The sequence below is a fragment of the Parambassis ranga genome, chromosome 13, assembly GCF_900634625.1.
Source record: "Parambassis ranga chromosome 13, fParRan2.1, whole genome shotgun sequence".
Lineage (NCBI taxonomy): Eukaryota > Metazoa > Chordata > Actinopteri > Ambassidae > Parambassis > Parambassis ranga.
The window spans coordinates 15,658,105-15,672,695 of record NC_041033.1 but is presented as its reverse complement, the minus strand read 5'-3'; the positions used below and the strand labels follow the sequence as shown (position 1 = coordinate 15,672,695).

Below are 14,591 nucleotides of genomic sequence, written 5' to 3'. Positions count from 1 at the left end.
TCCAGAAAAAAACAACTTTTATTGTAGCTTATTATAGCTATTAGTACTGTATTACTCACTGCTGATAATACTATTGAGCCTTGTCCTTGAAAATATCCAAATAAATAACAAATGAAGTGAAGCTTGATATTTTTTTTATGATCATTAATTAAGACAACAACATTCTAGTCAGTGGAAGCTGCCATACCACCCCGATAAATAAGGAAATACTTTGTTTTTTTTTATTTATGCTGCAGTGATGCAAAATCTATGGTGCAGGAACACAGACAACTTGGGTGAGTATTGGCCCTGTAAGTTAGAAAGGACAGAAATATACAAGGTATACTGTAGGAGTGTACATGAGGATACTGTACCATACTAACCAGATGCCTCGAAATCAGAAGAAGAAGGCACTAAATTAAGTCCTTCAGTCTTTTCCTTAAAATGATACGTATCAATAGGTGGGTTTAAGGCAGTGGTTATCCTTTCTCCAGAACACATTTACAGTTTTTTTTCCTTTCTTTTTTCTTTTTCTTTTTTTTTTTTACATTTTCAGGCAATGACAATGAAATCGCTCACTAATTACTGTATCTAACAGCTTTTACTCTTCTAGCTGCGAGAGGCGTGAAGCATGTGCACACTGCTGATCTGTGAACACAAAGAGAGAGAGAGACGTTTTTTTTTAACAGTAAACAGCTCCTCTGTAAGAAGTTTTGAGGCTGCAGGATGACAGTAGGAGAGTGATCTTTCTCAAACCAGGTCTAAAGCTATAAGCAAATCTTTGATAACTTGTAAAGGCCAAGAGCCCTCACAAGCTATCAAAGACAGCCCAAAGGTAAAATGTCTTTGCAGGCAGCAAGGAAATGTAACTGATTAGGTGCCGTTCTGCTTGCGTGTGGGCAAGGGCAAAAAAAAAAAAAAGTCAGCTGTGATTTTTGTTTTTTAATTTTTTATGGATTGTGTCACATGATCGTACCTTCTTATGGTATAGATCACTGATGCAGCACAATCAAATAGAGATACAACTGTGGGAAATTAATAGAACCAAAGTCCTGGTAATATTTCTCCATATGGTCAGAAAAATGTCTATTAGAGAGCAGCTCTCTGCAAACAAGACTTTCAGCCTATGCTGTAATATTTACTGTATATATACACACACTCGCTTAATTATTATTTTTGGTCCAGGGTCGACCTCGTGGGTAGTATGAAAATATGAGAAAATATAATGCTATATTTAAACCAAAAGCTCGCGCAAACACACACACACACACGGCAGGCTGGAGCAATAGCTAACAAATAATACAAAAAAAAAAGATTTTATAATCAATGCAGTTTTTTACATACACAGCCTGTGCATCAATATTAAAATCTGACCTTACAATTAATATAACGTCTGGGCAGCCTGACTGTCAAATCCAACCACAAGCATCAGTAAAGCTCTCTAGTCTCCTGCTGTATCTCAACTATGAGCACGAGACCGTGTTTAATACAGTCGTCGGGGAGGAACCAACAAATGAAATCTATAGAAGTTTTAACTCCGTATCACGGCACATTACAGCTGTCTCAAACTGTGCTTCACAACTGGCTATGCAAACACTAAACTGACCTTACATCTACTATTTGTCAGATCTCAAAACCACCAAGAGGTTCTTTGCGGTTTGGTGAGAAATGATGCGTAACGGCACTCCTACTTCATGAACAGATACATTCTATGATGAGTTTAATTACTCACAAGTGTTTAAATAAGTAATCAACACAGTGAACCCGACCTCCGAGGGGCTCAGCTGAAATCTGTCAAAATCAATCAGACCTGCATGCATGGTGGGGTCAGGGGGTGGGGGGTGGGGGTTGGGGGAGTGGGGATGGGGGTTGTTGAATTTGCAGGCACTGTTGGACTTTGACCCAGCGTGGATTAATGTGTTGACATTGTGTTCCAGTTAGTGAACTCTGGAGATTACTCAAAAAAGCAAAAGGTGTGGTTGAGCTAAATGCTAGCTGCAGCACACATGGACAAACACCAACCCCTTTTAATCTCCTCCAAAAGCCCAACGAAACATCAGGTGGAGAGAGGAAAGAAATTCAACCCAACAAGCATGTGAATGGAAGAAAAAAAATAACAAGAAAACAAATAAAAGAAATAGAACAAGGCACAAAATTGTCTGTAAAATAACTGAACTGTACAGAATAGGCCCCAGCAGTCCAGGAAGGGTCGGATAGGAGACTCAGCAATGCCTCTTCTCACCTTTTGGCCATGCCAGTCCTACTTTCTTTCATCTTTTCTTCTTTAAATGTGGCCCTCTCGCCCCCCTAACGTGCCATCTCGTAACCAATCAGAGTTAGACATCATGCTCCTACAACACCACCACCACCACCACCATCAGCATCCCCACCCGTCTCTCCTGGCCTGTCCAGTTTAGATATAATACTCCTTCTTCTCGTCTGTGTTGTTGTGTCCTCCCTCTGCGTTGATGATGGCCGTGTCTGCATCGGCTGCATCATCCGCCCCTTTGGCTTCATGTGTGAAGTAAGTTCCTGTAAAAAGAGTACAGATAAATTAAAGCCACTCACCTGCTCCACCTCCTCGTCCCTTTGTGCACTCCACTCACAAAAAACAAACAAACAAACACTTGAACTCTATGATGTGTTCATGATCAAGTATGATTGCACTGCCGAGCACTTTACCTTTGTGTCTGGCAAAGTATCGACCAAGAACAATGAGTGCACAGAGAATGGCAAACATCACCACGGCAACCACTCCTCCGATGACAGCATGGTCAATTTTCTGTGGTGCCCCCTCGCCGGCTCTGGAGTCTAAAAACAGGACAATAACCGTAAATAATTTCATGATGAGCAAACCCCCCTCAGCCAGTAACAAAACTAATACCTCCACACAGGCGTGGACTGCACTGGAAGCTACGGCCATTAAATTGTTAGGCTGCCAACATAAACTAAATTGGTTTGTTTTGTCTCAAGGCATTTTAGCATGACCTAACCACAGAGTGGGAACACTTGGAAAAAAAAGGGCTGCTGAGAAAAATGCCAGCTTATGTTGTTTACCAGTAATAATGAGAAGATGGCATGGCACGACTTGGTCCATGGAGGATGGGAAATGAAACACAATATGTTGCTGAACGTCCCACAAATGGGCTAAAAAATATTAAGTTCTTACTAGCTGACAAATCCTTCAAACCGCTGCCAATAAAACCAAAATATCCTGTTTTTACTCAATACAATATGACTTTTTTCCTCACTAGTTTCTGTCCCAGCTTCATGTAAAAGTGTTATTGTTCATTTAAACTTAACAAATCAAGACATTAAATGTTTGGGGAGTAGGTTTGTTCACTTCTTGCCGAAGTATGATAGAAAACTAACTCCTGTCTGCGATCTCTTTTGTAAATGAAAGGAAATTGTTGCAGATTTTGAACCAGAGTTGAATGACAGGATCATTATTATCACATTATTGGTATTGCATGAATAAATATACCATCCCTCCATGTTGCCTGCACACAAAACAACTTGCTTATCAACCAGCAGAAGTCTGCCATGTGACATAAATCACAGTTCAGTTCTTCTGAATTTATATCCTATGAGCTCAAACGTAGACTTTTGAGCCAATGGGCAGTAGGCAGTGCGGAGGAATTATGAGTGATGGATGGCCATCTTGATTTCAAATAGAGATAAAAAAAAAGCAACCATTTTTGCTCTATGATCCTTCTGATTACTTTTTTGTTTTAAGCTGGAAGGCGAATTTTCACAGTTCCACCATTTTCTCTGGTTATGTAGCAGCACTTTCTGCACTGGACTTCCAGGGGGCACAGTTTTGTTCTGTATATGTGTAGTTCATATAAAACCCAGATGCTTTGTGTTATTTCTTGGCTTTGCGCAGTGATTTTTAGTTTCCTCTCTTTGTGCAATGCTAAGCTACAGCAGCTGAATGTTCATATTTATGTGTGCCATTGATTTTTTTTTTCTTATTCAACCTTTGGCAAGAAAAAGAAGGTAAATCTAAAATGTATCTCTTGCCCGAACAAGTCTGAAAAAACTCTGATGTCTCTCCTGGTTATAAAACACACATTTGTGGTGTTGCACAGTTGAACCCAGCTCGTTACATGAACGTTTTTTTAGCACCTTTTACATTTGAAATGGCTGCTCGAGCCCCTCAAGAGAGCGATGTTGAAAAATGTTTTAAGACAGTTATTCCACCATGAAACAGTAGACACTGTCTGCAATCTCAGCGAGAGTTCACACACTGTAAAATATACTGTGATTTAAGAGGCCATTTCTGGAAGTTATAGAGCTCAATCATCAGAAATAGACACAAGTCTGGAGATAAATTGGCGCCCGGTGTCCCCATGCAGAGAAATACGTGGCTGCCTCAGGTGTCAGGGAGTATCACTGTCTAGCACTTAGGCAGATTTATCCATGCACCACAGAAGAACAAGGCAAAATGTGAAGCCTTAAAATTTCCAGTCTCAGAATAGTTCACAGGCATTTATCAATAGTCCATATCTGTGCACATTTGGACTGATGGAGGAGTGGCGGGTGAGGGAATGGCTGCACTGTTCTTTGCTGCATGAGAGAGCAGCTCAATTTTCCATCAATCTCACTAGTCATGCTCTGAACTTGAATGATTTTGATAAAAGAGGAGCAGGGAGTGCAGAATTTCGAGTCGAGTTGAGCCATCCAAGACAAGTGGCACAGTCACATCTCCACCCAGAGACAACAACACCTTACTTAAGCTGCATTTACTCAGCGCGAGGATGTCTTAGAACGGGAGCTACAATGAAACTAATTAATGAGAAAAGTTTTGTTGCGGTTGAGCGCTCTCCTAAAATGGACTCATCTTCACGGAGCGCCGGTGTGCGTCGGTGTGTGTGAAGCAGAGATGTGCAAGGTGCAGTTTGTTTACTGTATCAGGGTTGTCAGATAGCACAGCTCATTCCCCGAGGAGAGGGAACGGCCCATGCTCCATGCTAATGAACATGCACCCACTAAATGGCCTGTGCACAGTCCTGTCTCCTCTCTTCCTATACCCCACACCTCCCTGCCCTCACCTTGCTCCCCTGCTGTCTTCCATTTGACACATCCACAAGGAAACATGCAGGGTCTCGGCCGCCTCTGCACACTGAGGGAGAGGTTTACTTAAAAGGAAGAAAAATTCACCCTGAGTAAGCACCAAGACTCTATCAGGGAAAAAATGTCAGAGAGAAAGTGAAAACACCTACAGTATCACCTGTTATGGCTGGTTGCTTTTCATGTCCCCTGCATTGAGTACACTGCTGAACACACTGGTTTTCTGCTTATCGGTTCTGTATTTGCTACAGAGGATGGCTGCAGAAACATGGCCTAAAATTCAATATACAGGCAATAAATGTGGCTCATTTTAATTTATTTTGAGATGTCAATATATTGTAGAGAGATTAAGAGACCTGTGATAAAATGCAGTGCAACAAAGCGGTGAATCGTAAGATGATTGCAAATATAAACGTCAATAGGCCTAAGCTGCAGATTTGTCTTATATGAATATAAAAGTGTGTGTGTGTGTGTGTGTGTGTGTGTTTGATAATGAAAAGATACTGCAGCTTGCATCACAGGAAATAATTGGTGCAGCGTTTTTGGACCTACTGTGCAAATAAATATAAAATGTAATATATAATATAAAATATTGCTTTTAGTTTGCTACCAGGGTCCTGGTTGTCTGCATTTTGGTCCTACTTGGGTCCATGAAGTGTATATCTTCCTAAGTGCCAGTGTATTTAACCAATGAATGCCTCCCCAGTATCCTATTTCACTGATTTTTGCCTTGATTTTTTTGTTTAGCTGCTGTACATGCTTGTGGTTAAAACATTTCTACCAGCTTTACAAACCTGGCATGAGTGCAAAAGTGGAATCTACTGTATGTGGCGTCATGTCAAAACGTGCTGGTGCTGGTAACAATATGTGCAGCAATCATAAACAGATCAGCTTATCACTTAATGTTGCTGGTGAGTGTTATGCAAATGGAAACATCTAGGACTGAGGAAAGAAAGGCCATAAGAGCTATAAACAGTCAGTCCTCACTGACCTCCATGTTACAATAAAACGTCTCTCTTTTAAATTGAATGCATGCATGGTAAAGGGTTTGACTGCATAACATGTGGGTACATACTGCGTTGCTAACCACCTTTGGTTAAATGAATCGGGCGGAGTCTGGAACCACCATGATGGCGAAGGCCACATCTTGCAGCAAACACATATTGCTATTATCATGGGTCATTGTCCAGTCAAGTCTATGTTGTCATAGAAACAGGAGTTGAGCACTGGCAGTGTGGTTGTGCTGATTTGATGAAGTGCTGGGATGAAGTACTCCCCAGTTTCCAGCAAGAAAATAAAACCTCACCCTTACCTGCCAAAAGGTCTTGTGCTAAAACTGATTCTAGCCCTTTATAACATTTCAACATTGATTATATATAAAGTGTGTTGTGCAGTAGAGCGTCACACACACACACAGATTTCTAAGCTTAGTCTTGTTTGTAGAAGAATCTAGAAAATGTAAATTTATGATTTATCCCTTACAGATGCAGACTGACTAAATCATCTCCATGACAACTCCATCCACACCGAGGATGAATCCAACAAGTGGCAGAAAGCTTCAGAGAAAGCAGACTGAGATGTCAGAAATTCTTTTCAACTATGACTGCATTCCTATAGCATAGCATTTACCCACCCATTCAAACACACGCATACCAAGCAGCCATCAGTGTACTGAGAATACTCTACATGTGATTATCTGAGGTGCAACTATATTTTTTGCTCTCAGAGGACAAAGTATAAACTCATCATCTTCAGGATTCAGATGCAGATCTGTGTGTGACCCTGATCTCTGACCTCAGCAAAAGTAGATCTTTGTCATGCTCTATTGAGATTGTCCTTGCTGTGTGGATTAGTTTGTCATTCAGTGCTGTAGAATACCAAGGATCAAGAGTGCTATTCCCTGTTTGTCCACCTATGCAGTTATAATACCAGGAGGTGCATGCAGTAGAAAAAAAAGACAATATTATTACAGCAGCCTTTGTGGCCTCTCACTTGAATTAAGTAGAATTTGATTATGTCTGTAATGTGGCTGGTGTCCATACCACCGGCACAGCTCTGCTCGCTGCTCGATCAGGGAGTGCTGACATGCCCACACCGGCGTCCTGACAGGATGTGCACAGCCGTGGGGATTTATGGGGGAATAAAGAGGATTTGCAACTGATGCCTGTGTCGGCGTGGCGGTGAAATCTGCTCTGCTGAACTCCCCAGTACCACATGCTTTACTGTCGTACCTTTCCATCTCCGTACTGGAATGACTAATTGTTGTTCTGGTCAGCAACACGGCGTCCTATCAGACGACCGCTGCCGGCGTGCAGATCAGAGCCGTCACCGGGCTGATTACACAGACACGTAATTTCACTTTTTCCCATCTTTTTCCTTTTAATAGTTTTCCACTCACATAAACAAGCGTTTCAATCACACATGCACCCACCTCCACAAACAGATTACAATTTATAGATGTAATTACATGGATATAATTGAAACAATGGCTCTCTAGCATTGATACAGACAAACCTTTGCTTGCACTGAATAGACTCTCACAGTAACTCTTTCCTGGTGAGCGTTGAACTGCTAACATCAGCGGCTCCTGTATTATTTGGGCGTTCGAAAAGGAAACAAGTGTAATGAAATGCACATACATGGGCAATCATTTCTGTATTGCTCTTGTAGCAGACCATCAACAGAGCACGACTTTGTCCTCAGCTGATTTCCAATGCCACTGCTCGCCCCACTAAATAGATTCCCAGAGTCCTTTGTAATAACCCAAACAATGATTCGAAGATGTACAAATAGAGCACTGACATTTAATGGAGGTGCTCAGATGCAACTGAAGGCCTGAATACAGCTAATAAAACAGCCACTGAAATGAGATTGTGTCAGTGGACTCCAACTCCTCAATGGCAGTGTATTGCATCTTTTGAGATTGGCAAAAAAATCTCCACATAAAAGAGGTTAGCACCCATCTATATTCTAGCCATCTGCACGCCCTGGTGGAGATCAAGGTAAAGGATGAAGGTTGACAAAATAATAGAAATCTTTTCTCCTTAAAGTTGCCTCATGCAGTAAAAACTACTCTGTATCAGGTGAGACTTCATTGGCATCATTCATGTGCTGAAGAGGAGCACTCATAATCATTTACAACAACATTACTGCAGTGAAAGACTTCTGAGTGCGCCAGCATTACTAACCTCTTCCCTGGAGACCAATTAAAATGGACCATTACACTATTTTCTTTCTTTAATAACAGTTTAAAGAAAAGAAAAAGCAATACTGCAGGTCAGGGTAAAAAAAAACAAAAAACAATTCCGACTGGGAATTAAGAGTAAACAAATGTGAGTGAAAAAAAAAATAATTAGCATTTCTAAATGATTCTTTAATTTTTCCAATGAAATACTTCAAAGAGAAATGATCCATGTGAGATTTTAAAACAACACTGGTAAATGTTTAATGACTAATTATGTTGAATACTAAATGCACCCAGAGCAGCCTTTGTTGAAGTCAATAGTGTACGAGGAGTTAAGACTTGAATCCCAAGACTAAACAGCAGTGGAAACCTGCCAGCAAGCCAAACGTACCAGTACCAGTGCTGAGGGAGGAACACGGCAAACAAAACACATCTGAAAACCTGCCAGCAATGGATTTCTGAAATACCATCTGGCTGTGTGGATCATGTGATTTTTCTTTTTTTTTCCTTGCTTGGACATAAAATATCTCATGTGTTGTGTCAAAGCAAAGACGCGGGAATAACCCGAAGTCACGCATGTATCCTGTGCGCCGCCTGTTAAGAGTCGTAAAGATCTACAAATCCCAGACGGCTGAGCCGAGCAAGCAATAAAAACAGCATTATTGTTAATAGTATTACTGTGTCTGAAGGGTGCTGTAGAGGCCAGACTCAGGTTATATGTGTATAGTTTAATGTTTGCCTGCAAAGCTCTTATTGACAGTTAATTTACAGTTTTGTGCTGTTGATAAAACAGAAGGATGTTGACCTCAGAAATCCCCCCCTTTAAACTGCAAAGCCACGCTTTCCTCCTGAATTATAGGGTGTAAAAAAAAACAAAAAAAACAGCAATGACAAATTACCCCTATATTAGTTATTGTTTCCTTTATAGATGCATTTATTCTAATAATTATAATAATGTTCTCAACCCGAAACCTTTTCCAGTGTCTGCAGGTATTAATTTCAGACTGCCCCAACAACCTCCAGCAATGAGGCAGGGCAGCCTGTATTTAACCTGACAGGGAGCAAAAAAAAAGCACTCACTGCACAGGGTAATAATTGAAGACGACGCAGATGAGTGCATCAATATTTTTATCAACACCAATCTTAAAACAATTTTCAGAGAGAAAAGCGAGGGGAGAAAAGGGAGGGAGGCAAAAAATGGTTCCTATTACAGCATCCTAAACAACAATTTAGTTCGGACTGCAGATCTGTGGAAACATAGGGTGTTTTCAATCAAGTCTACAACATAATTCCTTGTTCCATATCTTTCCTCTGGCTCTCGACAAGCTTGGGGGGGAGAGAGGGTTACCGCAGGCTTAGCCAGGATATGATGTCCCTGCCTTGGATCATCTCTGAGCATCTGACGAGCTGGAGTATTATCGCCACAGACTCTCTTTATTCCTTCGGAGCTAGAGATTCTGAGTAAATTCCCCCCCACCCTGCCCAGAAGAAATACAACCCCTGACAACGAACAAGTGGCATACTCATTTTTTTGTTTCCATGATGTTGTAAACTGTCTACTGTCTAAAAACACAACATTCTGCGGCATCCCTGCTAAAACGGCTTCTATCTGGATTAAATTTGGATCTGTGACGGAGCAGGCCTCAGATATGTGGTGCAACTTTGATACCAGACGTTGAATAAAAGCTCGGTTTCAGTGTAAATATTCAATAAAAACACAGAGAGAAACAAGGTCTGAAAACTTTCCAACACATAAAAGAGATGTTCTTATATGAAGCAGTGACTTATCACACACACACACACACACACACACACACACACACACTGTCTGCATCTTTAAAGACACTGGAAGATCCAACAATATGAACTCCTGTGAAAACTTTCTGAACATGAAACAGCAAAGAACACAAACAACTGTGAGTTTCTGTGGCTTTTGCTCCCTGACTGCACAAAACTATGTTTAGTTCTGGGACTGATCCTTCTGAGGCTGCACCAAGAGGGGAGAAAAACAACATTACAGAAGAAAAAGTACCATTTAGGAAATAATCATCTTTGTGCATCAGCTATAATGAAGTACAATATTCAGACCTTTTATTCTACACAGAGTATTTAATTCACTTGGTTTGTCTCTGCCCTAAGTGCTGTATAAATACTCTGTTTTGGATGGAGCTATGCAGTAAAATAATTCATAAAAACAGCTAAAATATATGTATTCAATTCTGTATTTCTACTTTATTTGCTTTTCCTGTAGCAGCTGGGAATCATCCACATGTTAAAATGCTGAGGTAGAAAAAAATAAAATAATTTGTATTTAAGGTAATTTTCCAAAACTACTAAGGCTAAAATTTGCACACAGCTTAGGAAAAGGCTGCTTCTGAGTGCAGTCACAGGCTGCTAACTATCCCATGCAGGTCCATCTTTACTGTCTATGCTAATATAATATTGATACATAGTTGAAACTAACACACACAGACCAGACTCAATGATCATAACGACATAAAATAACTGGCGGCATGAAGTCATTAAGACACAAAACATCACACAGAAATGTGGTTGTGTTATCTTGTTGTTGTTGTGTATATATGCTGTCACAGACTTTGATTCAGATGTGTTGACATGCATCCAAAAATGCACTGACTGTGCCTTTAACATCAGATCACATTTGTGGTTCACTGGCCTCTGATTACAGCAGAAAATCACAGCTGGTGGCAGCAGTGGCTATGCCAACATACACTGTAGTTATAATGAAAGAATAAGAAAAAGTGCTGTATACTTATTGGCGAGAGGAGAATACTATACTGTGCTGTTATGCTGATTAAGGTAGTGCAAAAGCAATCTACTGCAAGCCAGCTTATAGCATTGCCCCTGTGACAGGGTATTTAGAAGAGTAGTGAACTGCAAGAAAGCTCAATTACATCCTCCCAGCATGTTCTGCATAAATCACGCTAAATCCTCTTTCAAGCCTGTCTTTCGAAAATTACTGGAATGTTATGGCGGAAAAAAACACAGAGACGGCTGCGTCAGTGGAACTCCGACGAAGAGGAAGAGGAGGAGGAGAGAAGCTTAAAGGAAAACTGCAGAGTAATGCACAGGCGACTTCCTGTTTGGCTGAGCCACGCCCAGAGAGAGAGAGAGAGAGAGAGGTTGTAAGCATGCAGCATGACATACACTGCTGCAGATACTTGGAGAAGGGACATTAATTTTGAAGAAGCAGTACGAAAGCGCTGTGTCATGGTAAGAAGAGAGTTAAGGCAAGGAGTGCAAAAAAAATACAACCCTATTCTTAATAAATATACATACATATATACTTGAAAAGCCACATTTGAATATAGGAACTTGACACTGCTGCACACTGTGAGTTTCAAACTTATTATTATGTGCCCAGATTTTTATGCAGAGTGGTCACAACAAAGGAGCAGACATCTTTAAAGCAGCCATTGATACACCAATCTATTCTTAAAGGATATGTTTATTTATTTATTTATTTTTTGTATGAAAATGTCACATTCTGGCATATCCAAATGTCAACTCCCAAGGTTGCCTCTGCATCTGTCTAGCCTTAACTGAGCTTTAAGTATAATTTTTTTAATGGTTATTATTAAAAATTTGCAACAGACGTTAATCAAAGTAGCTCCAACTGAAATAACTGTATTTATTTACATTAAAAAACAAAAAAAAACAGATATTGATGTTTTTCAAGGTTTGCAAAGACAAAATGTGACTGGCATTTGTAGAGGAGATGTAAAGGGCATTATAATATGATGGATGGGCCGGTTGAGATATAGCTGCAGATGCTGATAAGATAGCAGAACAGCAAAGCAGAGTCTGTACATTTTCTCAGATCAAACATGTGACTGGAAAGGCTGTGACAGGTGTCTCTGACAGCCCTGCACTGCCTGTCCTTTATTGTCACCTATCAGCAGCACTATCTGATTGAAACTGGCCATCCACAGTCTCGCTTAGCTGTAGATACAAGCCCTCATTCTCTTTCCACCCCAATACCTGGTCACACACTGCATGCAAAGCTCACACATACACACACACACATGATTGCAGAGAGGGACAGCAGTGGGGGCATACAGTACCTTGCGTGTTGACTGGGTTGGTGGTGGGTGTGGGGATAGTAGTGGGAGCATCTAGATGAAAAGAGTAAAAAAAATAAAGAACATGTATAAGAAATAAAGAAGGACAAGAGTAAAGGAAGAGACAAAAGTCATTGAAGATGAGAAGATCTACTATAAAAATAATAACATGCTCATGTTTTAGCTACTGTGTGACTTTAGTCCATGCTGGCAGCTACGGTGGGGGAAAGTCTACCTTCACAACAACAGTCCAAATGAACACAGAAACAGGGCTTGTTAGTTTGCTATAATCTACATACCTACTATTCAACCAAGGTCATAGACAGTAGAAAGCAGCATGGAGGCCACTGACTATGTAAAGGTTTGACTTCAGTCAGTGCAGAATGAATTGTGTGAATGGAAACAGATGGAGTTTGTAGGTGAGGTGGCAAAAGCTTGCTGAAGTTTACAGACAAAGGTGTGCTTGGACAGGGGCTGTCCTGTTCACATCGCTGCAGATTGAAGCTGGAAGTGACAATCTGGCTGCTCACTGTACTCACAGCAGACAGAAACCTGACGTCAGAGGATGTGTTTTTTTTAGCAATACCTCAGGGGTGCTTTAATACAATTAACAACAAGAGGGTTGTTTGTACCAGATTTTATGATTATCCACAGTAATTCTCAACATAATTGACCAGACAACAAAATGTTAATGTCATGATTGTCATGATCCTCAGTTTGGTTTTCAGTTCAATCCTTGGTGTTTCATTGTTATTTTGATATATTTGTATTATTTTTCCCTGTCCCTTTCCCTGTTATTTCCTGTTTAAATTTGAAAGTGTGCCTGTGTTTTACTTCCTCATGTTTTCCCTCCATTGTGATTGCTTGCCCCGCCCTAATATGTTTCACGTGTGACTTGTTTTTCCTCAGGTTTTTAAGTCTTGTGCTCCCTTGTTGTACTCTTTTGGTGCCTTGGTCCACATTTGTTTGTGTAGTCCTGCTTCATCTGTGTTTTCAGTGTTTCTTTGGTTAGTTAACGTTACCTTTTTGCCTTTTGTTAGTTCGTCTTGAGGATTTTGAACTTACTGTTAAGGGATTTTAAGCTTTATGTTGGATATCTCAGCGTTGTGTTTGCATTTGGGTCCTCTTGAACACTTTAACCTAAGAATGATAGCACTAAGGATCATTTGTATACCATATTTTGTCTTAATTTTAAACATAAATATGTGTGACATATTTTACTAAAAGCAAAAACATCAACCTTGTGATGGTGCTACAGCACAAATCAATGCCCCAATAATTGCATGCATCATGTGGGGATCATGAACGTCCACTACTAACGTCAGAGCCATGTCGCCATCAAGGCTAAAAGTACACACACACACAAAAAGCTACATTGTGCTTGTGGTGTATTATATTTCATTTTTAACTAAATTTTCTAATTAACTATGAATAATAATGTCTGGCAATCATTGCCATTTTCCACAGTCAATAATTAAGTCAGATTGCAAATTAACCACTCTGGTGGTCTCCTGCTGCAGCACGGCGGAGCCCCGAGCAGCATCCTCTGCCCCTTGCCGCACTGATTAGGCCTGTCACTAACCCCCAAAACAAAATAATCAGAAAGACAAAATGGAGGGCAATTCAGGTATGCAATAGCACTAAGGAGGGCTGAAAGCTTCCTCATCAGGGGAATATATGCCAGGCTGTGTTGCAGGGGGAAGATAGCACGACCCCTTGCTGTGGGAGAGTCGCAGCATGGGAAATTGGCTGGCTGTCTCCAAGCTTTCACTGTCTGCACTCCATCAAAAGACAGCAGTGGGGAACCACACACTCCCAAACTAATGATAAAACATCAAGGACAGCATAATGTTGCCGCCGGGGATGGAGTATATGGCAGAGGTAGTGTTGATGGTGGTAGGGGGGTATCGGGGTATCAGGAAGAGATTCTCCTCTGACAGTATTTGAAAGAGGGGGCTGGGTGGGGGGTGGGTTTGATTTCTTTTCCTGTGACCGAAGGCAGTGTGATAGCTGAAATGTCAGTGTCTGGAAAGGGGGAAATTGGCCATTCAGGGATGAGGGTCTTCACAAAGGCTGGGATAGGATGTGGCACATACAATATCCAGACGAACAGGAATTCTCCATGGGCAATTTCCAGGCTGGATGACTCTGGGCTCAGCATTATGAGGGCTGAAATATGAGTGTATTTTTTTCGAGAGACCATATTTTCAGGGAGCATTTGTATCAGTGAGAAATGTGATATGAGAAAATTTAACCATAAAGTGAAACAATGT

The 14,591-nt window shown here is 40.8% G+C and overlaps 1 protein-coding gene across 3 annotated transcripts in view; it reads right to left on the bottom strand.

The window, feature by feature from the left end:
* Positions 1–485: 485 nt before the first annotated feature.
* cadm1b (cell adhesion molecule 1b) overlaps positions 486–14,591 on the bottom strand; it is a 129,160-nt gene continuing 115,054 nt past the window's right edge. For all 3 annotated transcript variants that reach the window (XM_028419751.1, XM_028419753.1, XM_028419752.1), the window contains 3 exons: positions 12,322–12,372; positions 2,662–2,790; positions 486–2,511 (listed from right to left, as the gene is read on the bottom strand). In XM_028419751.1, the coding sequence (XP_028275552.1) occupies positions 2,393–2,511; positions 2,662–2,790; positions 12,322–12,372 (299 nt within the window). In that variant the 3' untranslated portion in view covers positions 486–2,392. The remainder of the gene's footprint in view (positions 2,512–2,661; positions 2,791–12,321; positions 12,373–14,591) is intronic.